The sequence below is a fragment of the Dermacentor andersoni genome, chromosome 4 (assembly GCF_023375885.2).
Source record: "Dermacentor andersoni chromosome 4, qqDerAnde1_hic_scaffold, whole genome shotgun sequence".
Taxonomy (NCBI): domain Eukaryota; kingdom Metazoa; phylum Arthropoda; class Arachnida; order Ixodida; family Ixodidae; genus Dermacentor; species Dermacentor andersoni.
In genome coordinates, this window is record NC_092817.1 from 36,367,124 (window position 1) to 36,394,299 (window position 27,176).

The 27,176-nt window shown below is 41.5% G+C and overlaps 1 protein-coding gene across 1 annotated transcript in view; it reads left to right on the forward strand.

Annotated features, from left to right (window-relative positions):
- The first annotated feature begins 306 nt into the window (after positions 1–306).
- Positions 307–27,176, forward strand: part of LOC126536921 (structural maintenance of chromosomes protein 3-like) — a 62,038-nt gene continuing 35,168 nt past the window's right edge. Inside the window, exons 1-15 of the mRNA XM_050183984.2 lie at positions 307–372; positions 1,447–1,522; positions 1,662–1,700; positions 4,544–4,683; positions 6,816–6,895; positions 8,620–8,698; positions 8,775–9,007; positions 12,957–13,017; positions 14,255–14,335; positions 14,649–14,935; positions 17,791–17,935; positions 18,691–18,759; positions 19,628–19,731; positions 22,751–22,850; positions 26,931–27,076. Coding sequence (XP_050039941.2) covers positions 358–372; positions 1,447–1,522; positions 1,662–1,700; positions 4,544–4,683; positions 6,816–6,895; positions 8,620–8,698; positions 8,775–9,007; positions 12,957–13,017; positions 14,255–14,335; positions 14,649–14,935; positions 17,791–17,935; positions 18,691–18,759; positions 19,628–19,731; positions 22,751–22,850; positions 26,931–27,076 — 1,655 coding nt within the window. The 5' untranslated portion in view covers positions 307–357. The remainder of the gene's footprint in view (positions 373–1,446; positions 1,523–1,661; positions 1,701–4,543; positions 4,684–6,815; positions 6,896–8,619; positions 8,699–8,774; positions 9,008–12,956; positions 13,018–14,254; positions 14,336–14,648; positions 14,936–17,790; positions 17,936–18,690; positions 18,760–19,627; positions 19,732–22,750; positions 22,851–26,930; positions 27,077–27,176) is intronic.

Consider the following 27,176-nt stretch of genomic DNA (forward strand, 5'->3'; position numbering starts at 1 on the left):
GGCCCGGCATTAAATTCGTATGCACGAGCCTACACGAACTGTGGGGAAAAAAAAGATCAATGGCGGTTTAGCAGATAAAAATTATTCTTAGAAACTGGAGTTCTAGAGTGTATTACTGCTACTAGCCATTGATCTCCACTCGATTCTCCGAAAAACATGTGCGCATGGCACGCGACGCAAGCACAGTCTGGCGACGCTGTACTAGTTTCGCTTCAAATGTTTCAAATTATTTCCGTAGCAGCGCAACGGCTATGTGTGCGGCGGTTTAACGGAACTTGTACAGCGGTTTGAAAAGGGCACCGCGTACGGACGCGTTGTTCCCACGCTCCGGCTGATAACAAGAGTGCACACATCAAGATGTACATAGACAAGGTAAGTACATGCAACTATGCTAAACATTAAGCTATAGAGTGCTAAAATATTCTAGTACACATTAATTAAGCGTAGAATACTTGACCGGTAATGGCGGTAAGTTTGAAAATTGAAGTTGATGAAAACGAATTTCAGTTCGTCCCGAGTTTTTTATCTGGCTGCCTGCTGCACACTTGTCTTAGGCGATGGTTTAGCGTAAGAAAAATAAATAAATAAATGAAGCTCTTGAGCAGGTTTGATCTCTCAAATACGAAAACCGTATCTGGGTACGCAGCTTCGGAGTTGCCGTTGGTAGTTTAATTTATTCCTTTCGTACATGTTATGCGCTCGATGGAGCGCGTACGCCTCAGTTTTTCATTTCGTGTTTGCAATGTCATTCCGTTATTTTCGTGATGGAAGTAAGTGTATTGCCAGATGAGCTTAATTCACGTACGGACGGAGAATTTCTGTTTTATTCAAATATAACAACACGATCGCCTGCCCTTCAAATTCGCAGCGGTTTACATAGGTTGTTCGCACTTCTCATATAAGGCAGCGCATTTATGTATTGATTTGCGAAGTGTGAATGCTACTAAGTAATAATTACAGTAATGAATAATAATAATATTTTCTTTAGAATTATCAGGCCTATCTGCTTCTGCGATATGACCATAAAATGAATACTTGAAATAATTTGTTGTAATTATGTTATATATATGAAACCAAACATTTCATTATACTTTCAGGTTCCTAACTAATGTGGTTCCTCTCACATACAGTCTTCAGCTCTGAGTCTAGCAAATATCTTTATGTGGAAGAAATAATCCATTAATATATCTTTACGTAAACTTGTATTCGTTTTCTTTTTTCTCTTTGTGTAGATGCAGTTATACTAATGAGAGAAACGCAACACTGCCGTTCATTGATGTCTACGTGTGTCTCTCTTTAACTGTATGAGCCGTAGCGTTGTCCTAATTACAACGCCCTTCTCTCTTTTTTTCCTTTATTTCATTGTTTGGTTATATGTTTGTTTGAGTTTACCAAGTGGTCTATTCCAAGACTCTCATTTTTCCATATTGTTGGTTTTCCTTGCAGGTTATCCTTGAAGGGTTCCTGAGCTACCAGAAAAAAGCGACTCTGGGCCCTCTTTCCCCAGGTCTCAACATCATAGGTAAGCAGTTTCTGCATTCCTTTACTTTTCATTTGTGCTGTTCTAACAGTTCTAACAAAGGAAAAAACAAGTCCATTTTTGGCGCTGCACAATGTTTGCCATGGTTCTTTTCTTTTCTTTTTTGTTTTCGCCATTGCAGTTGGTGAGAATGGGGCTGGAAAAAGCAGCCTGCTCTGTGGTAAGTAGCTTTATGTTTTTTCGTTGCCCCCTCCCTTTCATTATTTATTCAATGGCAATGTTCTCACACCTATAGTTTGAAAGCCACAAATCGGATAATTTGTATGCTTTAGCAAAAAAAAAATATAACAAAAGGAAAATAATCTGCATCACTTTCTTAAAAGGTTATACTAGAGTGATTTTTGTTTTACTTAAGAGAATCATTCAGACATGGACTACTTTTCACGGAAAGCTTTCGCACGTTCTGTGATGGTACGCTATGTTTTACGAGAAGCTAAAATTGGAAGCACTTAGAAGTTACTGCTGTCTCACTTCGAACTCATGCCCCATGCAGCTATGGATCTCCCACCTCATTGGGCACAGTGTCCATTGATAGTGGTGCACCAAAAGAGGGTGGCTTAGGGTGAATAACAATGCGTTTTAGTAAGATATGTTGAATTATTGGTAAATTTTTACATGGAAAGGACTGGCTTGAAGTGGTTGAGGGAGCAGACTGGGGAAGTGATACAGAGGAGTGGAGTAAATAGAACGGAAGGCGATAGATCACAAATGATGGTCAATCTCTGCTTCGTGTTCAAGGTCCCGAAGGGACTGCAGTGTTGTGTGAGCTCGACCGTCGTTGTTGGTTGTTTTCTAGGATTTAAGGGCCTAATGTGTAACTTGAAGTATTTCTGAGGGCGCTCCCACAACATGTGTTTTATTGTCGATTGACCTGCATGGCGTGTCAAGCAGGTAGCATATCGAGGGGTCGGATCACTTGGTTGGCATTCTTGTGTACACAGTGTTCAATCATGCAGTTTGGTGCTTTTATGGTGATAGCAGTTATGTGGACACTACATGCAGTCATACTCATGGCATCAGCACCATGTACTGTATGCCTGCATGCATGCGTGTATGCGAAATTAATAACAGACTGAGGGGCTTGATTTTTTATTAGTCACAATCATGTCAAACAGACAAGGAAACAGTTTCTCTCAAATTAATTGTCTGTTTGTTTCATGGTTTAAATCTGTGTGTATGCGATCCGAAAATAAAAAAAGCGCTTAGCAGCATGGGCAACAGCTTCATGAGGCAGTGGCCACAGCGTACCTGATGGTACTATAACTATAACCAAAGTGCAGGAAAAATTAATACACCAGTGTGTTTCCCACCTTGTCACATGAGTAGTGCTGTTAAATGGGCTGGTTGGTTCTTGATTCATGTTACCAACACAATAGAAGTGGGACACGAGGAAACGCAGACACAAAAAATGCAATAGAATTGTCGCATGAGGCTGAAGTCTCCCATTCTAAGTGCATTCCAACATTTCCATACGTCACAGCACCTCATAGCATTAATCCTCGCAGCCTCGCAACCTAACCAATCAGTGTCCCCAGTAGCATATCTCAACAGACATTCCAGGGAGCTATCGCTTGGCTTTAACAATCGTCCGCCAGCGGCTACTGCTAAATTTTTGTGCAACACAAAGTTGTGCTTTCATTTACGGCAACCAGTCTGCAATAGGAACTCACTATTAGTGATTGTAGTCATTGCATTGTAACAAGGACCTGTGCAGGCCAGGGAGGAGGAACGGGATGTTAAAGAAGGCAAGAAGTTGAGAATAATGACAGAAAATAAGATATCTGTTGAAAAAGTCCTTGAGTTAAATTGTGGCTGATGACAATAACAGCTGAGGACAGCTTAGCTGTAACGAGGCCAAGCAATGACATTACTCTGAATTTCCTTCCTTTCCTCCAACAAAGAATGCACTGTCTTCGAGACAATCTTGCTACGAAACCACTACTCAGAAAGTGTGAAGCAAATATGTTAGTCAATTGCACTTCATGACAGCTCAGTTGTGATGGTGCTATACAATAATAATACCCTGAATTTCCTTCTTTTCATCCAACAAAGAATGCAGTGTGTTATGACCACTATCCAGGACAATCTTGCTGCATAACCACTATACTGAGAAAGCATAAAGCAACAATTAGTCTTTCTGCCTGTGTGCCTTGAGTTCATATGGAGCACAGCCCACTGGTTAGCTCAGGCTGACCTCTCTGCCTTCCTGTAAATAAATTTCTCTCTCTTTCAGCCCACTGGTTAAAAGCAACACATAATTGCTATTCACACCAATATATCCTGAACATATCATCAACTTCAGAAATAAAATATATGATGGGACACATCAAGTAGACCTTTAATGGCAAAAAATTATTGCTGAGGTCTTCATGTCAAAACTGAGCTATAATCAGTCCTGAAATACTAATTTGGTGTTCCCTGGGACAGGAGAAGCACTAATTCAGTTTAGACCGATAGGTATCCTTTCAAAGCTCTTTTATTTTTTCATTAATTTTGTTGTACAACAGCCAAACTTTCACTTTCTGAATTCTGTGTTGAAACCTCCGCGCCATTACGTGAGGGTGGTGTCATGGATTTCAAAGTATTTTCTCCTATTTGGGCCATTCTGGAACAGTAAGGTTTCCTGAAACTTGTGAAATTAAGTCTTTGGGTCATTTAGAATACAATGTAGTCCATCTGTACTGATGAAAGATTTACTAGGCTCAAGTAGATGCCGTCAAAATCCACATGACATCATGGCAAGCTTATGCAGGAACTTCAAAGTAGTATTGGTGCCAATCTTTTGTTTTTGTGTAATTTCTGGCTTGTCAAGCCTCATCTTGTGGTAAGAGTGGCTTTTTTGGTATTGTAGAAGCGTATATTTCACTGGTACAACTGAAGTAATTTTTCTCTTTAGCACAGTCCCTTCAACAGTGGACTGTGCTGTACAGCACTTCTGCTAACAATTGGTTTCATCACTGTTTGCAAGCTCACTTACTCCTCCTTTCTCATGTATTCTTGCAGCTATTGAAACTCTGATCTCAATGGAATTTGAGTCACTCGACCGTGCGCAGTGCCTAGGCCTGCTCAGTTCTGCACCTGGAGTGCAGGTCAACACCGCCACAGTGGAAATGGTTCTCAACAACACCACTCGTGATCTGCCAGTAAGCATTACTAGGCTGAATAGCCGAGATTTGACAGCCTTGCCACACAGGCACTTTCAAGCATGCTTGAATTAGTGCAGATCGAGAACCATGCAGATCAAGGACTTTACATGTTTTTGAGCCTTCTGTTGTTAAATATGGCTTATGTTTCCATCTGGTTTGAAAAGGTCAATCAAATTCAGTGAGGAACGAATTTGTTCTTGCTGCCTTTATACCCCTGCCACAAGGGCACATTTTAATGTGCCTGAATTAAAGGAGATTAAACTCAGTTAGATTTGGGCCTTCTACTTGCCTTTGAACCTTGTATAATCATTCCTCCTGGTTCAATCGTGCTCAAAAAGTTTCATCAGCTACAGTGGGGATCAAAAATGCCTTTGTGACAGGCATAGTGCTTGCTGCTATGCATAGCTGCCAACTTTCCCAAATTTCCCATGATGTTTACAAATTCAGCTTGGTCTACATTTGTATGAATTTTCCTCAAGTTTTACAAAAATAAGTTTCGTTCACACAAAAGTTATGCTCGTCACTCTCCAACCATACCCTTGGAAGTCTTCTGATTATTAAAGGACATAGAGAGGCACTCGCTTCGACCAAGTTTATTCAGGCGAGTTCCTGGAGCAGGAAATATCAAAGCCACAGAAAAAGTGACTATGATCTGAAAGCCTGTTGTCTTGTCAGTTTGTGCTGTTCTGAGTTTGCTGCATACAGACCAAGCTTGTGTGCTGCATCTAAATGTAAATCATGATTGATAAAGTGCATATGTATCCTAGGAAAGTGGGCTCCGAGTGTTGTGTCTGCAGAATCTTTGCGAATTTTAATGTTCACAGGTTGGCAGTTGTGTTGTTGTAGCACTTGCTGTTGCTACAACACCAGCTCAGCAAATGGAGGCCTGTGATGTGTCAGGCACATATGCAGCTGTGCTCTGGTAGATGCAAATAAGCACCACTTCATTGCGTGAATGCTTGCATTCTTTTGATGAGATGGAAGTGTGCTCACCTCAAAGTGCAAGTAAAGTGCATGCAGGGAAGCTGTATGGCCACTATAAGTGGTGTAATGTTTCAATTTTTCATATAAGATGGGTTGAAAAGGCAATATCAGTGCTCAGGCTTGGATAAGTCATTCCCAGCTGCATTTAATCAGGAGCACTGCAAATCCTGGTGCATTTCTTGTACTGCATGATTTGCATGATGTAAAACATTGCTCTATGCACTCCTAAGCATTTCTTGAAAGGGAAAAATTATCATCCACACGACTGTAGCATGAAGCTACAGATTTGCCCCTTTCATGAACTTCCCGCCGCCTTGCAGGCTGACACATAATTGATTTGTCTTAAGCATTACTTGTGTTGAACACTTTACAGACATGAAGCAAATGTCGCCATTCACGCACATTAGGCCGATATATTCCCCACATCTGTTTGGTTTGAAAGATGTAAGCTGGTATCATTGCATGGTATGCATTTTTGAACTCTGTTCTTACGTTTCCTCCATGAAGTACCACACCAGCTCTCAAAATTAGCGCATTTTTTAAATTTTCCTTGGTGTTTAATACGAAAGATCTGTAGAACTCAAAACTCTGTTTCTGTGTGAGTGCATTGTAAGTAAATGTTGCGCTTGTTGGTTCTCCAGCTCAGGGACTTTAGCACTCCATCTTATTTTTTTTATTTCGGGGTTTTGCCACGAGACATACATAGTAAAAGCTTTTGAAAAAAAAGTGTGAGGAGACTGAGGCAATGCCACGTGGCATAGACTTGCACACGGGCAGAAGGCAGGCAACTAAGTGTGTAAGCGGATGGTGTTCGCAGGAAGTCGGAGTGTGTGCATGGGACGGTAGATGTTGCGGCTTGCAAAGGAAGTTGGTTTATAAGTTCGCGAGTAAGTGGCCTCGTCGAAGTGAGCCGCGTGCAGTGCGGTGGAACGGGATGTAGAGATCTCAGGATCCTGCCAGACTATAATTGTTTCTGTCAAAGCAAAAGAGGTCAAGTAAATGCATGAGACCCTGTGATACAAGTACTGCGTGATAATGAATTTGTTCATCTGTTGTCTGTAATACAATGGCCATAGTTCTCTGGAACATCATGTTTGAGCTTTAACACTTCAGCTGATACATTATATTGCTTGCCTTGATTTCAGAGTAATAATGATGTTGTGACTGTGACAAGAACAATCGGTTCCTCTTCCACGACACTGAAGCTTGGAACTACCACCATTGGGTGAGAGTCTTGACCTTTTTCTTTCACATCCTTTTAAAGTGAATAGCTGCTAATGGCTTAGGTCTAAGAGTTTTCTGTTTTCTATACAGACTGTGCACCCAATTTCATCACTTGAACTTGAGCTAAATTTTTTGCAATTTCATTTCATTTCCCATTATTTTATCCCTTGTCATTGGCTTGGATGCTGCCAAACTGCTGTTATTGTAGGGACCAGTCACATAGCATGACAGGCTATAAGAAGGATGAAAAAATGGATTGTTACAGAATACTATGCCCCTTGGGTCTTCCTCATCAAAGTGTCTCCAGCATTCTCCAGAACAAAGCTTCTCCAGCCGCACATATGTCTCCCATAAGTTGCCATAGATAGCTGCAACAGCCCATTTTTACACTGAACTGGAAACTGATGGATCAACTCTGGAAATGAATGTGGTGATGTAAAGCAGCGCATTCATAACTAGTCAACAGTGTGACATGTCAACAACCGTTTCAAAAAGTTAAGCAATTATGGCAGCACAAGAAGAGCACAGGTATCAAAAAAGAAACCTGACTGTAAAGAATACATGCAGTGGAGGTCTCACTATCTCTCACTGCGCTGTGCCATGGTGAAACAGGTAATCATAGGTAATCAATTAGCTAAAAAAGAAAAAGAAAGAAGCAAATTAGTACTTAGCTGTTTCCCTATTCATGATTTGCGGCTCCTCAGAGTTGGTCACAGTTTTTTTAAAGGGGCATGTGACGATGGACTTTTTACACTACTCCGACATGTGGGTTTGTTTGGACACCAAGTGGGCCCTTGTCCTTTCAAGAGCAGCCATTTGTGTAAAGTGAGAAGTAGCTTTAATGTTACTATAGAACCCTGTATATGTTTAGGAAGAGTTGCTCATATGCAGGAATGCACGCAGGAAAAAATGAGGTAGACGAAAATAGTGTAAACTATTAACTTGGTTTATTTGTATCGAATCTGCATATATAGGCAGTGTTCACATGTGACAAAAAGAAAAGGGAGAAAATGAGGAGGAGAGAGCAAATCAAGCCTGCCTCATGTCAACGCAAGTTGCACAGGAAATTGTGTTCAGCATGATATAAGGCAATAGACTTATCACTTGCACAGGCATCGCACTTTCAACAAAATCAAGATTCTAGGCAGAAACAAGAATAAGATAGCCCGTGAGCTTTTAGAAGCTTTTCACATCATGGAAAAGGGTGATGACTGCTTAAGTGATACTTCTGTTGTCTTATATATCACGCTGGACACAATTTCCTGCGCAGCTTGTGTTGACATGAAGCTGGCTTGATTTGCCCTCTCATCCTCGTTTTCCCCCTTCATTTTTTTGCTACGTGTGAACACTGCCCATATGTACAGATTCGACACAAATAAACCCAGTTGATAGTTAGCACTCTTTTCGTCTACCTCATTTTTTTTCTGTGTGCGTTCTTTCTTACGCGCAACTCCTCCTAAAACATGGCCATGCACCAACTCGCCCAGCAAAAAGGTAAATCAGAAACCTGTAACAGCATGAAATGTGGCAGTGCCTTGGTGCGGAAATTTTAGCTCAGTGACTAATGTTGGCATGCTAAGAGTTCCAGTTTCCACATTTCCCTGCATTCTGAGTGTGCTAATGATTATTTCAAATTTGAGACTCTATTTGTAGTAGATTGAGATAAAAGTTTCGAGGAGTCGTAGTCATTGAGTTTTCTTTTTTTTTTTTTTTTTAATGTTTCAGGAAGAAAGAATTTGTTAGCTACCTTCACTCAGCTGGCTTCTCATCCGACAACATGTTTCACGTCATCAGACAGGGCCAGGTAGGCTTTCCACTGTTCCTTCTGAGATTTGGTGCAGGCCAAAAACCTGGTGATGGTATTACCACAAACATTCTAGGTTCAAGATATCCTGCGCATGTCATCCCTGGAGCGTCTGCGCATGTTGCAGCGCTTTGCTGGCTGGGATGCACTCACTAAACTGGAAAAGTTCTGGGAGGAATCCACAGATATAGATGACTTTGATCGACAGCACATCGCCAAGGTCACTGAAGAGTGCCGAAGGAAACTGCAGTTGGATGAGAAGTATGCGAAAGAAGCAAAGGAATACAAGGCACTGGAGCTTGAGATCAGGTGGATGCTTTACTGGTGCATGCCTGTCTGTGCAAGCAGCTTTGAAAGGCCCTGTGATACCTCTTAAAGAGCTCCTCACCAGGCCCCATTGCAAATTTTGGTTACACCCTGGGAGTTGTAACGTGCCATGCCGTCTAGGGAGTGTTTTACTGAAATAATTTTTCAAGTTGGTTTTGTTATCAGAGGAGATTGAAGGAATCGAACTGTCTTGTTATGTCATGCCACCAAGAGACGAGAGACATTCTTCCCCTTTGCCTCGAATATTGAATTGCAGGGCATTTTTGGCAGCAGCATTGCACGTTTCGCACAGGATGATTAAACGAAGTCATGGGCCATGGGTGGTGATGTTACAAGCCGTGTTTCTTGTGTAGGGCCATTTCTGCATGTAAACTTCACTCTTTCGCTTGAAGTGTGGCTCCCTCAGATAGAAGAACAACACGCAATATTCTGTTCAATATTTTGAACATTTTCGCGCCACACAGCCATTTTATACTTTGCCAACACAGTCGTCACCATTTGGTCAATGTGCTGTGCTTGTTTTTTTGCAATGCTCAAACCTGGTGAGGGGCCCTTTAATTAATGGGGGTTTGAAAAGTGTCTGGCGTTAAAGGAGTCCTAAACACCCTTTGCCATTTGCTTACATATTCTGAACAAATGTGTATATCGCATAGAGAATGCCATGATCATAATTTCCAGTGAATGCGCTAGTGCTACACTCCTCGGGAGCATCACAAGGTCAAAAAGCAATCCCATACTCCTCTCCTGGCTTTTACGGTGCCTCCATTTCGAGCCGTGATATCAACAGGGTGCTCCAGGTGATGTCACAATGGGTAAAAGCTGGCGATTGTTCCGTCGTCGAAGGATAACAGCGCCAACATGACAATAGCCAAGTGTGTGTTCCAAGAATGGAGCAGGGCTCAGTCATTGCGCACCACTGAACCTCCTATAGACCTTCCATTCAGTTAGCTTCATGCGGAGGGTGACTAGGGGCAGACAATAAAGGAGCCCTTCTTGTGGTGTGCAGATGCAATTGCCTGTAGCTTTCGCTGCACTGCGTAGAGTTTGTGAGTGTATGCGGCAAGGGGGAGAGATCGCACGCAAGTGGGGAGAGCAGCAAAGCAGAGCGAGAAACAGTGGTGGCCATGTTTTCGTTCATCAAATGCCTGTTACTTTGCTATTACTACACTATTTTAAAATATTCTTGCAGCTATGTGTTCATAGTAGACTAGTACACATCAGCCACTATGTAACTAATTTTCGAACTGAGGGTGGTTTAGGGGCACTTAAAGGAGTACTGACGCACATACTCAAAGGTCATTATAAAAACTCTGCTGCATGCATTTTGCACGTAAAAGAATGAAACTTAGCAAGTATGATGATTTGGAAACAAGATATTTTCACTTTATACTTAAGTTAGTCTCGATATGCGTTACCTAGCATTATCAAAATTATCATGGTGTTATAACACCAAGCAAAATTTGCTTGGTGTTATAATGTAATGTAGCAATAAGGCTAGTTACGATAACGTTTCTCATAAAAAAAATTTCGAGTGCAGCGCACATTTTTTATGCCTACACTTCCTTGTGGCAGCCATAGCGTTTGCAAGAACAGAGCAAGTCAGTGTATCATGGCGCCATGATGCATTCTCCTCCCAGGTACTAATACCGAACCTGGTTTGCAGAAACGAGTATTATAGCAAATTACTTACGGTGCTTTGATATTTGCCAGTAACCTTTTCTAGGGTTCTGAAGGCTTGGACCTTCATTTTAACGCAGAAGAATGAGTCAAAAGTGTAACGTCAGTGTTGCTTTAAAGAGCTCATCACATTACAAATCTTCTCCAACAAAAAGTTTGTTGAATGTGTCAATCATGAGCAGATTTATATTTTGCAATCGAACACTGCCTCTGCCATGCCTTCATGGCCTTCCTCCTCCTTTTGTCATTCCTACTGTTCTCGTAACCTGTGCTGAAATGCTGACACAAAGTGATACCCACATTGCTCCTCCTATAATCACACCAAGATCTGGTATTGCCGTGGGTTTGGAGGTCTGTTTTTTGAGCTGCTTGATCTTAGAAACTACAGTATTCACACACTGTTCTTGACTACTCGATAGTGCCATTACTCAGTCAATTGTTGCTTTAACAGCCAGACCTAGCGCCTCATAATGAAATCCTGAGATATTCATCCAGCAAGAGCGGTAGAGAATGTCTGCTTTCCAGAAGCACTGGTATTCTGGAAGAATCAACTGGTCACCAGCCAAAATAAGCAAGAGACATTTAGAGTGTTAGTGAAAAAGTTTGGAGTATGCTTAAGCTTCACCTTTAAGAGGGGAACACGATAGTATTCAAAGATCCCTGACTGTTTTTCACACTTCCTGGCAACTGCAGCGTATGTAACTGTAATGTTTACCGGGAAACGCTGGTGGCGGACACTACGTACAAAGGCGAGCTTTCTGGTAGAAATGCGGCCTCTTGTGTGGGCCGATCTCGTGGTACTGTTTTGCACTTTTAATATTTCAGTCTGAGATCTAACATAAAAGGTATGTGCTGTTGTTGTTCTTTTTGCATGACATTTGTTTGTGGGCAGTCATTTTCAAGATTGCAAGGGATAACTTTGTAAAGAATGAAATACAAGGTGCGAGCAACTTTGGTGATAAAACAGTAGTCGGGTATGCGTGCTTCGAAATGATTGTTTCCAAAAGGACTGTCGACGCTGGATGCCAGATGCCAGGTTTTCCATGACATGGGACCCTTCATGCTATCGCATTACAAGAAAAGCAGACAGGCCAATAGAGCCAAGGTCATTACAGGTATAGGTAACTGTACAATGTATAGATAGACGTTTTAATTAAGAGAGAAAAAGATCAGGGAGAGTTAGGCAAAATGCTAGACTGCAATATATGCAGTAGAACCTAGCAGGCTATGTGACTATTTGTCGCCACCCCATTTCGAAGGGAAGGCCAATAGAGATCATAATCATGAGATTCCTTTATGACAGGCACTTCTGGAGGCCCTGCCTTGTCATGATGTGCAAAAATATTTAGCCAATAAATGTTATGCGCATTGGAGTGTCACGATATTCATGAGAATGGTGGGGCTGTCAAGAAAGAGAGATAAAATATATTGTAGTAAAGGGAACGCCAACTTGGGCGTCCTCTAGCGCAAGTTAGCTAGGCAGCATCAGCTTGCCACTCTACACAGGGGAATTGACAATGAAAAAGGACACGGAAAGATTAGTGCCAAAAGAATGTATATGTACATATAACAAACACATAACGCAAGTTGAAGATAAATGTAAACAGCCATTTCATTGAAATTCTAGGGCTTATAAGGACAGTATTGTGTGGCAGAATAATGCTCGGCACAGGTATTTGTGAAAGCACTGTGCAACAATTAGGTGTGTTTATTTACCGTGTCCAGAAAGTGTTGCTTGTCCCTTTAAGAAACCATTATGCATGCACTTCAAATGTAAGATGCCAGAGATGTTTTTAAACTTGTTGATGAAGGAAGGCAGGTAACCTTATCCGTCCATGCTGGCAATAGCACCTTGCAGCTCAGCATTGCATGCTATCCAGCAAACACACCCATTATATTATTCTCTCGCCATCTCCTAATCTGTCCTGGCATCAAAAGCCAAATAGCTCAGCTGGTATTCATCAGATGATTGTGCCATTCCCACCTGTAAAAACTAAAAACAGACAACAGAATGTGCCAGCTGGCATTTTCACAACAGTCCACTTCAAGCGGTCAGTTATGTTTCACCTGAAGTCAGTGGCCAGTCTTGGTGAGCACAATATCCTCACTCTTGGTGAGCACAATTAGTGTACACAGTACCTGATGGGGATATGGTTGGTGAAATGTTGGAGAAGGTTCCACCTGTGCAGTATTTGACAGGTGTAGTGGTGCTGTGGAGTGATGTTTAGTGCTTACTTCTTGTTTCTTCCTATAGGACTGTAAATGGAATTTTCCTGGAAAGGGAGGCTGCTGCACTCAAGACAAAGCTGGAGCAAGTAAGAGAGCAATCAATTAAATGTGGCAGTGATGTATTTGTGCTTCAGTGCTTCGACAACCACACATGTACCTTATTCTGAATGATAGCATGCTGTGCTACAGCAGACTTAGGTGACTGGTAGGAAACAATACACGCATGTCCCAGTTTTGCTATAGATTAGGTGAATGATGATGCGAGTTAGAACAAGATCTATTAAAAGAGAAACAAAATGTCTGAAAGGGTAAAAAATAATGTGCTTTTAATTCTTACAAGAGATATCAGATTTTCCAGTCGGTGTACAAGTAAAAAATTTCTAAAGGTGTATATACTGCAATGTATACATACCTAGAATTAATAGTTTAGTGCAGTGTGTATACAGGTTATTTAAATGAAGACCCTTCATGCTTGCAAAATAATAAAGAATCGTGTGCGATTTGGTTGTTCTTGCTACCTGAAGTTCCTCGCAGAAATGAATGAACACTGTACTGCTGCTATGTGGCACATGATATACAGATGCGCGAAATTCTTCACAGAGTTCATACTATGTAAGAAGCAAGCACTCGCCAAAGGCAAGGAGAGCATGGAGGAATTAACATATCTTATTTATGGGGAAAAATTCATTTATTGTACTTTTTCTTTCTTTTTTTTTTCATTATGAAAAGGGGAATAGAAAACACAGCATGCAAACAGTGGGGTACGAACCCACAACCTCTACATGATGCCTTCGATGCAGTGTTAGCTGATAGCCAAGTTATGCCAACGCATCCTTTCAAAGTGTATCAGTTCCCCTGCACTTTTCATCACTTGAAGGGCAGTTGGCTTCCCTAGTAATTTGCTTTGGAAGCTCTCATTTTCCTTGTTCCTTTGGCCAGAAGTACACAGTTTGCTGGAAGGTATTAAATATAATTTGTTTTTGTTTGTGTACACTTAATGAGGTTGAAAAGGAGGGATATACTGTGAGAGTCCCCCTAGTTGACTGTCCATTTAGGCCACTGCTGACTGGTTAGAGCTGTATGAGTGAAGAGGAGACAGACACCTGCAGCCAGTCTCCTCTTCACTCATACAGGTCCAGCCAGTCAGCGCAGGACAAAAAGTAAAATAAGTGGCTGGCCTCTTACAGAATACTTCCCTAGAAGAAGTATGTAGGGCCTGCCAGGTTACGTACAAGTAGTTTTTGTGTGCTGCTTATATGTGTAAAAATGTGCAGTGACGTGCGACAGGTGACCTGGAGGCTAACATTTCTTTTACTCTCCCAGATTGAATCCAGCATTGAAAGAATAGCGCCTCAACACAACCTTGCCAAGCAAAATTACGTGCACATCTGTGACGCACTCGAGGTGAGAGCTCAAAGGACAGCTAGTTGAACAGAGAATGCCTTTTCATGCACTTTTGTGTCATTTTCTCATTTATACAAAAAGCATTGCTTCAAAGTAGCAGCATTGATCAGGATGCACAAAGTAAACTTGGAGCAAAATGTCCACTTTCAATGTGTGTACATGAATCAATGCGTGCTTTTGCGCACAATTGCACTTCTGTTGTAAACCCATCACTACCATTTGGCCAGGGGCCCAGACAGTTCTTGTAATTAAAGTGTGCTCTTTCTGTTCGATAAAACTGAAATGATAGCTCATACACACTCGCCACTTTCAGGTGAAGCAGCGCGAGCTCAGGCGGCTCAAGGAGGACGCACAGGAACGAGTGGGCAGGCTAGAGGACCTCAAGGAGGAGCTGTGCAGGGCTACGACAGGCATGATCAGGGAGAGCCTGCAAGCGAGGCAGCTCGAAGAAGAGGTTGGCACCGTTGAGAGGGCACAGCACGAGTTGGCAACCCGCCTGAGCACTGCCGAGCATGCAGTGCAAGAAACAACTGTGAAGCTTGCCAACACCGTGCAAGCATTGCGCAAGCTCGAGAGGAAAGAGGATGATCTGGAAACCAGGTACACTTGTTTAATAACGGCACTTTGGCTGGCTCCTATCGCACTCTGACTTCTATCACAATGATGTGGAGCCTGCTGCAAATCGGATCTAAAAGAAAGCGTGCCTGAGCCGAACACTCAGTCGCTCTCTCGAAAGACGGTAGGGGAAACAAGTTGGTGTTGCTTCTTTTAAACGAACAAGAATGGAAGCAAATGCCTTTGTGCACAAGCACAATTCTGTCATCGTGGCAGACACCATGCCAACAGCAGGACCTGCAGCAGCCTGGAGCTGCGTCAGATATCGGACGCTCTGTCAGGTTAAAGGTTAGAACATATCCGAGTGCTCTATGCTGGCATGTGGTACTCTGAACAAATACAAGCGAATGTGGTCTGAGAATTCTACTTTGACTAGCTGAATAATGCAAAGCATGCCACGACAGTACTCTAGAGGACTTGAAAGTGACCAGTGGAATCTACCACTGCAAGTTCCCTGGAAATTCACACTGTGGAGTAACAATGCTGACTGTTGTAGTTTCAGTCACGTGGAAATTCTAGTAAAGGCTCATGAAGATAATTTTTTAACTACTATATTTGTTAACAGAAAAGCACAAATGACATCAATGGTAAAAATACAAAAGACTGAAAAATTCTACAAGTCGTTAAACAAAAGTGACATGCACGAATTCACCTAAATTAAGTGGATCTAATTACTCTGATCTGCCGTCCAGAGCCACATTCTGTTTAGCATGGAGCTCCACATTTTGCTAATTTTAATCTTGCATCTACTACATAAAGTTGGAACATGCAAAGGTGTTTTGAAACGTTAATTGCTCAAATTAAAAGAGCTGTTCAACACACATGGGTGCCTTTTATTTTTTAATTATAATGCTGGTCAGATAAATGGACATCCATACAATTGCAGCCACCCATATACAGTGTAATTTTTGCATTGCACATCTGGTTAGACAAGTTTGGAATGAGTTGCCCTCTTCCAAACTGAAAGATCGCTGTCACTTCCCTAGTGACAATTCAAATAGACATTTGTATTAGTCTAATAAGTTCTTGTATTTGACGTATAAGATAGGAGTTTATATTAGTCTAGAACAATTCTTCATTAGTTTTCTATCAGTCAAGAAGCATTTGCATTGGTTACCATATTAGTATACACACTCCATCTCACAAATCATTTGCAGCATTGCAGACTAGCCAACAGGAAAGCCAAATACTCCTCGAGATGTGTTCATCTGCACAATGTTGTCTGCTCAGAGCTGCTGAATTCGCAATTGACGATGTGCGTGCATGAAGATCTTAGCATGTCACGTATTGCTGTAATGTATCATGTACCAAGCAAAAACAAAACTCTCTAATCCGGCCACTAAGACATTTATGACCAAAGTTGTATTCAATCGTTGCACAAGGATATTGCCTGGGTGCGCCTCGTACCTACAGCAATGATGCAGACGACTTGTGAAATGGAGTATAGGTCATTTGTATGAGTGCCTAAACAGTGTGACGACGCTTCTTGATAGACTAATAGAAATATGTACTAGGTCCACTGTCAGTTACCAAGACTGTTACAGATAAAGCTTTCTAGCCTTGTAAGTTGTAGTAACAGACTAAGGTCATGCATATTTGTGCTGGAACTGGTACTGTAATTGGAACTAAATGCCAGTTGGTCGCAACAGAATCCAATTGGAAGTTACTGGTTGAGCAATGCCCTTGAAACAACAAATTAGATAATGGTAATAGAGTAGTTATAATGTGAGTTCTCTTCAAAGATATCTTTGTAGTTTAGTATGATCGGTCAAGAACAGCATTTAGATTTTTTGTTGATTATAAAATCAGCCTAAAACTTTACTTATTTCTCTTGAACCACTGGCACTACTTGGTAACCCAAATCGTTCCCATATATATCATGTGAGGGATTGCATATACTGAAACAATGGGAAAGCCATTGAAGTGAATTGTCATTCTGTGTTTGTGCATATGAGTATAAGCTTCACAAATTTAGTGTCAAATGTTTGTTGGTCTCTAGGCTATCCAAACTAACTTTTTATTGGATTGGGCTACTGGTTTTTCCTATTAGAGCTTCTTAGATTAATAAGCTATTAGTTGCCAGTAACTTTAAATTTTTACTAGGGTTGTTACATTGAAACATGGTGACAATGCTAAGGAAGACTCAACACACACAAAATGCACAGAAAGGACGCTGGACATCGACTGGCTTTAGCACACAAATGATTGCAGGCATGAAAGGCCCACATTTGCAGCTGAATTCAAGATAACATGGCGCACAAGTTGAATCGCCCATCATGCCCATGCTGATAGGTCCAAGCATCCTCTTCTTCAAGTAATCAGTTTTACTTGAAATGCCAATAGAAGATTTACATAATCAGTTATCGGCTTCTTGTATGCAAAGAGCCTCGTATATCAATCAAGAAGACAATAGCTGCATAAAGATACCAGACACCTTCAATCAGCATCTCAAATAAATAAATTGATTACTTGAAGAAGGGGATAGGCAGTTTCAGCGGTGTGTCATGTAATCTCAAATTCTGCTATGAATGTGAGCCTTTCATACCTGTAATCATCTGTGCATTAGAACCAGTTGATCGTCAGTCTTGTGTCTTCCTTGGTGCTATGTAATCATGTTTTATAATGCCAGTAACCAACTTGCCAAGTTTTCAGCAACAGAAGGGTAACCTAATTGATAAATTCGACCAGCAGGACTGTCCCACATAGTGTCTTTAATCTTCATGTTTGCTGCTAATATATGTTATGCACTTTCGTTCGAGCTAATGTAATGTCCCTTCAAAAGTTCAATACCAACTGCTTAAGCTGATGTTATTTTTATTTCTTTTTTATGTATGCACCAGGATGGCAAAGTTGGCTGACGAGAAGAACTCGGTTATGCAGCGTGTATTCCACAGTCATTGCTTTCGCACGACTCAAGAGCGTAATATTTGGATTGAAGGGGAGCTTCGAAAGCTTGAATCTGCTGTGCAAGAAATTCAGCAACAGGCAAGTGTTGCTGCATTCTGTTGCTAGTGAATTACAAGTGCGAAACACGAATCTACTTATATGATAAGTGAACCATTCATCACTGCTTGTTCTTGATCTGTGCACGCATTGTTGCGCACAGAGTGATTCACGGCAAAATGCTGTTTTCTCACCCATTCCTGTGCAACGTTGTGTAATCACTTGCGAAACACGTACCCAATCCTATGCGATCATACCCAATCCTGTGTGATCATGGGGAGCCAGATACGTCTTCAGTACATATCAGCAGCATAAAGCTGCAAAATTATGGCAAATAATTTTGCTGGCAGCATATATGTGCTTGTACGCTGACATACTTCAACCGTGTGTACTGCTACAGGCAGTGCACTTTGATTATCCCAAATGTTGTAATTCAAAGATTATGCGCAAATGCAGACCACAGAAAAATTTAAATGGAGTGAATATCCATCAACAACTGTTCGATGTTCTAGGTGTGCGAAAGTTGTAATGAATATACTTTAAGGATGTTTGACTAGCTACATGTCTCTGTAATCATAAATAAACCATCCATTGCTGTGTATACTGAAATAGGTGTGAGACAGCAGTAATTACTCCAACAATGCTTTGTTAACAGCACTTTAGAGTAGAGTGGCCAGGACATTCCTCTTTCCCCTGGACAGTGCAGTTATGGATAGTGTTCTCGCTGTCTTGTCATTGCTAATTGCATTCTTGCCAACTTCCTTTCCTTGGGATGTCACACACTGAACTGCCCATAGTGTGAACAGCTGCAATCGGAGCTTCAAACTAGCAATGCTGAAAGGAACCGCTGCATATCTGAGGAAGAGGTAAGTTTTGCATGCGACTGTTTTGATGGCATAGATGGCAATCATTTCTGCACGTTCACTGCCTGATTGAGCTAGACCCGACGGTCTTTTTTTTTTTTTTTTGAAGGATGCATTTGTTTTTTTGCACTTGTCTCTTTGACTATGCAGCATATTTTAGTGACTGACCACAGTAGATGTGCTTTGGCATGAGACAATTTGTAGATGCTTGACCTATTCCGGTGGCATGGTGTTTTTTCATCAGCATGCAACTCCTCACTGCACGCAAAAGCGCTTCATGCAGGCATGAAATTGTGCTGGTTGGTTTAGGTTCATGTGGTGGATGGAACAAACAATGGGACAAAAGAAACAAACAGGACATGCGTGATATCAGCTAACAATATTATTTAAAAGTGTCATAGTAAATATAACAAAAGAACACGGCATACTTCAAGGAATGCAGAAAGAGGCAATCTAGTAATGTGAAATGCTACACAGTATGAGTCAATTGCTTGGCAAACAGGTGAAAGAAACAGTTGCAGATGGTAACCCATAAGAATTGTACCAGCAAAGGTCAATCACTAAACAAATGTAACAAATGAGCAAATATAGAAATCAATAAAAAAGCTTTGTAACACGCATTACAATAAAGAGGACAACTGAAAGCAGGAGCGTACAAAGTGAGTGACATTAAAAATTGCGCATGTCAAAAGAAGCTAACAGTACAGCTTGCAGCTATTAGTTGATGCATGTTCAGCTCTTTCTGTCCTGTCTATTCCTCTTGTCTGTCATCTATGCTGTTTGTAGTGTTGAAAACTATGCCTCACTGAGTGAGTTGTGCTATTGTCTGACGTTTGGCTGGTTTTTGGCGCAATCCTGCCGCGCCAAGCAGCAGGTCCAAGCAGAGTTGGCTTCTTTGCGGCAGCTTGACGGAAGCATGAAGGCTGAGCTTATGAAGCTGCAGAAGCAGAGCTATGCAGCCATCGACGAACACACGTGAGGCCATTGCATGGCAGCACATTTGTTGATGTTTCTTTGCACTGCTGCCACTGTTCACAACCTTTGCAGTGTCTCAGTGGCTATAGTGGTCTGCTGCCAAGTAAAATTAGGTCTGCATGGTTGAATTCTGACTGCATTTTGGAAGGCAAAATGCAAAAATGCCTGTGTACTTAGACCTTGAAGCACGACAGAGAACATAAGGAGTTCAAAATTGACCTCACCATCCATTGTGCAGCATAGGCACATTGAGCCCTGTCAGTTATTATTAATTACTGTACAAAATGGAACCAGCTGATGATCAATTAAGTGCAGAGTATCGTTGTTATATAATAATGTTTTCTCTGTATTTTTTGTCTTTTCTGTGTGTCAGGTGTTAACCTATTCTCTTGGCACATTATAGCTGAAACTCTTTGCTGGCATCCTTACAGCACTTGTTCCTAAGAGAGTTCCTTTCAGTGTCACTGACGTAGTGGTACATTTTTGTCTTCCTGTCCTGCCATGTAACTGACGTCAGATAGGAATGTGACACCAATACCATGAGAGGATTTACTATTATCCATGCCAGTCTTGCCCTTCTGCATAACGAAAAATAAACCGTTATGTTCGTTTTATAATATCTAAAAACAAGAAGCTGACTCTGGAGGTGCGTCACCACCACAAAGACTCAACACTGAAAGAGTTAATGCAGCCACAGACCTGCCTCATATGTCCATCTATAAAACATGTATAAAATTATCTCTTCAATTAATTTAATCATAGGTGTGGTGTGTGTCCTTTCCACTGCTTGTGATCTTCTCATTCATGCTACTTAATTGTGACTAATGATGTGTCTCACTGCATGTGTTCATGGTACTATAATCAAAAACAAGGCAGCATGAATGCTAGCTACCTGTATCAATGTTAGGTCAACCTGAACTATAAAATGCTATTAACGTATTTACTCAATTCCAACACACAGTATTAAAGTGAACCTTTCTTTGCAAACCCTCCTGGACTTTTCAGACTGTGACTGCTTGGTGCTGCTGTCTTGACAAAGAGCTGATACATAAAAAAATGTTTAATTAGTACATGCGTTATGCCAGGATCCAACCTTGGTCCCCCAGCCCAGCAGCCTGTTGCTCTGATCATTAGGTCACAATGGCTCGTGTACTTCTATCGTGCCGGTGCCAACTGGGTCTTTGAGATGATTGCCGTGTGTATCGTACTGCATAGCATGGGTATGTGGGAGTATGTGCATGTGTGAGTTTTCTTTACGCCAAAGACACAGGAATGAAATGAGCAGTGGCGTAGCCAGACTTCTTGTTTTTTTTTTTTTAGGGGTGCATTGTTTTGGCCCAGAATGGAGAGGGTGGGAGTTCAGTGGGATCCTGCACAGACCGCATACTAACAAAAAAATTTCAAGGTGGGGCGGGGGGGGGCACGTGCCCAGTGTGCTCAACTCTCCCCCTCCCTCCCTGCCTATGCCACTGAAATCAAGCCAGCTTATAGCATTTTATTAATCGCTTCACAAGATATGCATTGGATCTGCATAGTTTCCTTTCTGGAAAAATTCAAAAAGATATTACATGCGCGTTAGAATCGATGTGAAACCAAAGCTGCAATAAATGGTGTCACCTTCCAATGTCAAAGGCCATGCTTTGTTTTACTGAGAGTGCCTGAAGCTACTGTGAGCACCGGTAGTTTGTGATCATTGGACATCACCTATAGCTGGTGTCCAAATCGCACCTCCAGCAGCTCAAAGATTAAAATTTTATTTTTTCAAGTGAGAACAAATTTCTATTTCTCTTTTTTCCATGAAAATTTAGTGAGGGAACAATGAAGGATATTGAATTTTGCACTTTTTCAAGTATAAGAATCGGGGTGCACAATACAATCAAGGGCGCATAGAATTGAATAAATATGGTACGCCTTCTTACCAGAAACATTGTGTGAAGTAAGTGTTGTTCTTCCTATATTTTTCAGCTATATTAACAAAATTTGGCATTGACCAAATGTTGGCCTGTACAATGTGAATGTCTTTATCAAAGTGATAGAGTCACTAATAAAGTGCCAGTTTCAAGGCTGTTGGCCATTACATTTTTTGTGGTACTTATGCAGAGTGCACCAATCCTGGCCTCTACACGCTAATGGACAAACAAAACAGGCACATTTTAGGTGTTCATTTGCCTAAGCACCAGCAGCATTTAGACAAGTGCCTAATTTTATAGCATCATGCTCAGTACACACCCAGCAGTCAAAAGGTTTTGCTGTAACCATTCTAATAATAATTTCTAGCATTCACTCAATCCACAGTTCACAATGTTGTTAAGAACGGCACATTAAGGTAATTCTCACAGAAATAAAGCCCCTTCTTCTATCTTCAAAACTTGCATAAGGAGACACTACACTCTGAGTGATGACCTAAGAATTCAGTACAAGCTCCACCCACAAAACTGCTCTGCCTCCGTGCCATGAGTCATAGTTTCCAATTGGAACGCAACCCGTCATAGAACTTCATCATCTTTCACTTTGCATTTTGGCACAGCACTTCAACGTCAATCAAAAGCTCTTTTTTTTTTTTCATGACTACTTGATGTATTACAACTACAACTAGAGAACTAAGGTTATGTCAACTCGCATATTGCCTGGGCACCCTTGTGCTTCCAGTATATGACGAACTATGCTCTGGTTATGCATGGAAGCAGTGCGCTGCGGCCACTTGATGAAGAAATGGGCCATTCCACTTGTTTGGTGGTAAAGTGGTTCAAATCTGCAACGTGTTCCCCATAATAATTATGTTGTGTAAGACGAATGCTAAATCGAATTGCATGAATCATGTCTATACATTTCCTATGTGATGCACTATCTTTACATTGTGAACACGTACAGTAAGAGAAATCTCTATAGCTTTTCTAGCATTGCCTGCTATGTATGAAACAGAGTATAGATTGTCACTGACTATGTATCTGTCATGTCACTTTTTGTCTGCGTTATTCATTTACATATGCAGTGACCATTGTTTTATTCGGCTGCACAGGGGCACTCAGCGACTGCAGGAGGATTGTCATGCCACTTTGAACAAGGCACGGGAAACTGCAGTGCGAATCCAACCTATTATGGTCACCACAATGGGCGCAGTACAGTAGTCTTCTTTTTTTCTTTTTTGACAATATTTGCTGCATGCATAGGCACTATTGCCTTGAAGTTAGGTAAAGTTGCCACGTTTCACAGGGTGCCTACCAACCGGAAAAACTGGGAATTTTCTGGGATCTTGAATAGTCTGGATATACTCAGGGAAAACTCAGGGAATCTGTGCTTCAATCAGGGAGAATTAGCTGTCGTTTTATTGAAAGGGAATGAAAGTCGCCCTAATGTTGGCTCGAGTAAAAGAGAGAAATTGTAACGAATTGTCTTCGATGCTGCCGTCGGCTGGAGGAGTTACCAGTGTGCAGCTAACGACCGATTTCCCGGACGCCCGATTTTTGGGACACGCCCGATAATGTGGACGGCTTCGCGGCGCCATCACGTACCCCGTATGTATAAGAACGTCTGAAATTTCTGACGCAAGAACCCTTCGCTGTCCGTTTTTCCAGACCGTTTGCCGCAACCGCAAGTCCGAAACGGGATTACTCAAAGCCAACACCGCCGTTTTTGGTTATCTCGCCGGCGCCCTTGCCCGCAGATCCACTGGCAGCTGTAGCCACCACCGCGGCAACGCGAGGTCTAGCTGCTTCAATGTTTGCTATTAAGGTTCTTACCATTCGGTGCCGTGTTTTTCATTGAAATAATCCGCAGCTGTCAGGAACAGCACCGACTTCAGCTCTGTAATCCTCGCGATTGGCTTCGAAGCTTAGAAAGCACGGCGCATTGCATAATGCCGGTTTTCGAAAGGCAGCCTCGCCTTAGTACAGAACTGTTAAGCGGTGAAGCATACGTAAAGTATTGCGGCGAAGCTTAACAATCGTGGGAAGGGGCAATTGTCACGGGACACAGTGCGTGTACCCTAATTATACACGCGTGCACCGCCGTATCCTATCACAGTACGAGCACCGATATGCCTAATAGGTGTACAGAGCTTTTTCGGACGTGCCTGTGGTGATTTGAGCCCTTAAGGGCAGTAAAAGACATGCATTTATTTTTTCGGACTACCCGATCTTTCGGTTGTTTTCGCGGCACCTAGGGAATCCGAAAAATCGTATGTTGACTTTACAACAGACCGATAGAATGCTTCAAATGGTTTGTGGGGCGAACGCGCGGCAGAACGAGGACAAGAACAGAAAGGACTATCGCCTTGAGGAATGATTCGGAAAGGAACTGTGCCGCCTTTTCTTTGAAGGAGCTTGAGCTCAAAAAGCAAAGCGTCAATTGGCTGATGCCGTGATGTAGGTGACCCTCACCCAAACCAAAATAAACTCTTTAAAGTAGCGAAACGCAACACAGGGATTGTGTGCTGGCTGAGAGTATGTCATTTGAGGTTGTGAGGTTGTCAGTTGAGTATGTGAGTTGAAGTTGACTTTCCAACTGCTGAGAGAATCTCTCTTGTGACAAAGTTTGGGCCTAATACCAATGAGCTTGCCATCAATTGATAGAAATAGCTCATTTTTGAAATATTTGCTTCTGTATGCATCTCTTTTTATTCATATTTGAATATGTTCGACTTGATTTGCAATGGGCATTACCATTTTTTCTTGAATATATCTTATTCGCTGTGCATTTTACTAGCCCCTCCCTCAGTTTTCTATCTTTAATAAAGTAAACACCACTCCTTACTATTCAAACTGGATTAAATTGTTTCTTTATTTTTTAACATGCTTACTAGAGAGTAGCAGCATCAGGCGACATGGTGTTGGCCCATCGTGACATAAAACAAAGTTCTGTGTCACTCAGGAAATTTTGCAAAGGCACTGAGGGAAAACCTGAAAAGCTCAAGGAATTTGAAAATGTCAACTTGGTAGACACCCTGGTTTCAGTGTTATTCTATTTGCTAGTGATACTGTCCTCGCTGTTACTGTGCTTCAGGTTACATAATAAATTGACTGAGAAAAAAAAGTAACAAGATCAAGTAGACTGTGTTAAGTAATTGCTGCAAGGTCAGATCCTGCCAACTGTGCCAGCTGAAAGAAGGGTTGTGAAATGCCATTGGTGGAGCTGATGAACACTTTTAGCTTTGGAAGTTTTTACAGTGTTGTTTTTTTCTTTTTCTTTGGCATGTTTACTATAAAGGCAGTTGATAAGCATCGCTGCTACATTCAATTCTTAGTTCACTTTATCAATATAATGCTGTAATCTTCATTAAATTTGCCTACAGCTGTTGACAGTTCTGTCTGGGTGTTCCAAACTCCTTGTTCCCATGCAGTTTTCTTTTTCTTTTCTAAAAGAACTTGTCCCATGTTTTCAGTAATGCTTTCACTTGATAACATCACAGCAGAGAGGGTTAATATAGCTGTGATATTTGTAAAATAGTTATTTGCTACTCTTCTTAAAAGACACGTGACATTCTGTCTTGAAACATAACTATTTATTTTCAGTAAAGAAAATGTGCATGCATAAACAGACTATGTGATATGACTGCAACTGTTAGTCCTAAATAAAACACCCCATAATACAATTTTCTTGTGCTTTTCATTTTTTTCTGGTATCTTGAATACCATATATACCCAACTAAGTCCAAAATTTGAAGAAAAGTGCTCAAATAAAGAATTCGAAGACTGAAGAGGGCGTCGCAGCTTGTGTGCATGTTCTTGGATTCTGAGCACAGGCCGTGTGCTGTCTTCGGACATCGTTGTGAAAAGCTTGTCTTATCTAATGCCGTAGAGGGCACTGAGGATGACTGTACCCATGATGTGTGGTACTGAACCGAATCTGAGAAGTGGTGATAGTGACAGAAGTGAGGGCCATAGATGGGCACCCACTATGCAAGCTTGCGTGCATGAACAAAAGTATGTGTTATAAAAATAACAGCGTTCACTCTTTTTACACAAACAAATCGAGAGTATTACACACGGCCAGAAAAATTAGGTTGTAATGGCCCAACCCCATGTAAGGGGCGCACCTTATCAATATTGTGAAAAAAAATTCAGATCTTACACAAGTGAGTATAGTACATAATAAACAGCCAACTTCCATTGTTACCACCTCTGGTCTTCATAAGAGATATTTATAGAAAAGCATTCGTATCACAAAGACAAAATGTGAAGAATACTTTCTGAACAGTGCACTTCATAGAGGTGTTTCTGGTATGCTTGTGGCATGCATTTATTGATATAGTAACTTAATTAAGGCTTTATTTTTTTCCCCTGTCTCTGACTGTGCAAATCCTTGAAGTAACTCATCGGTTCAATTACCATCAGTAGCAACCGCAACTACTTTCCTGTGGGGCACAGTGCAAAAAGTTATATTCCACTCCACAATAGAGACACTAACAAAAGTGTGAAGTTAAACTAAACTGATGGAAGGACACCACTAGAATTACAAAGGCTTAGGTGACTTTTGCAAGAGCAAGTGCTTGGTATGCTAGGTAGTGGTGCAAATGTAAAAGATGGGTGGTAAGTTGTCCAGCTCACCAATTACGTAGCAGTTGAGTAGTGGTGAGTGCCACATTAATTGTGGGACTGGCCTATCCATAGACATGAACGTGATGATCGTCAACAGAGGAACACCTGAGATGGCGATCATCCAGTTATGTGCTGTGCGTGTTTGCCTCACAAGTAAGGTGAACTTCAATGTTGTTGTCACTGCAGTTATCGTGGCGCTACGAGTACTTTGGCACTTGCATACTAGTTTCTCATTACATGAAACATTGTGAAAATGTGGCTGTGCATTTGGAAATTAACAATGACTCATCCCAGTAGACCTTTTCCTATGCAAAAAGGACCTCTATGTGCAGATGCCGCAAAAATATGTGACATCGCAATGACGTCATTGATGCCACTGTCCAGGCATGAATTCCCACTGAGAAGTTTGACCTTTTATTTTTTCCTCCAGTAGGTCATATCTTTTCATGAAGCAAATTAATGCACAAAAAGATTTGCAAGAGCAGTTTGCGGTAGCTTCATTTATTGTGTTTCTCTGGCATGCATTTAAAGAATGCCAGTTGACCAAAAATTATTGCTGGTCCTTCGCTAAGCACCTCTCCTATGCCAGGCATTGCTTGGGCACATAAGTAACTTATTAACTTTACTAACTGATGAAGTTATTAACACCTATTAATCTTTCAGGCTGAGTTTGCTGGTTGGCAAGGATTGAAAAAGGTGCTGATGGACACTGATGATCCAGCCATTGGAGAGTACATGGGAATGCTTATTGATCACTTACAAGTGCCAGACTCCCTGACTGTTGCTGTGGGTGCAGCACTCGGCAGAAAGTTAGTGCTGTGACATTTGTATTTTTCATTTGTGGCTAGCTGCCTCACATAATTTCAAGTGCACCCAGTTTTATTTAAAGTGGAACGTTTGGTTGTCCAG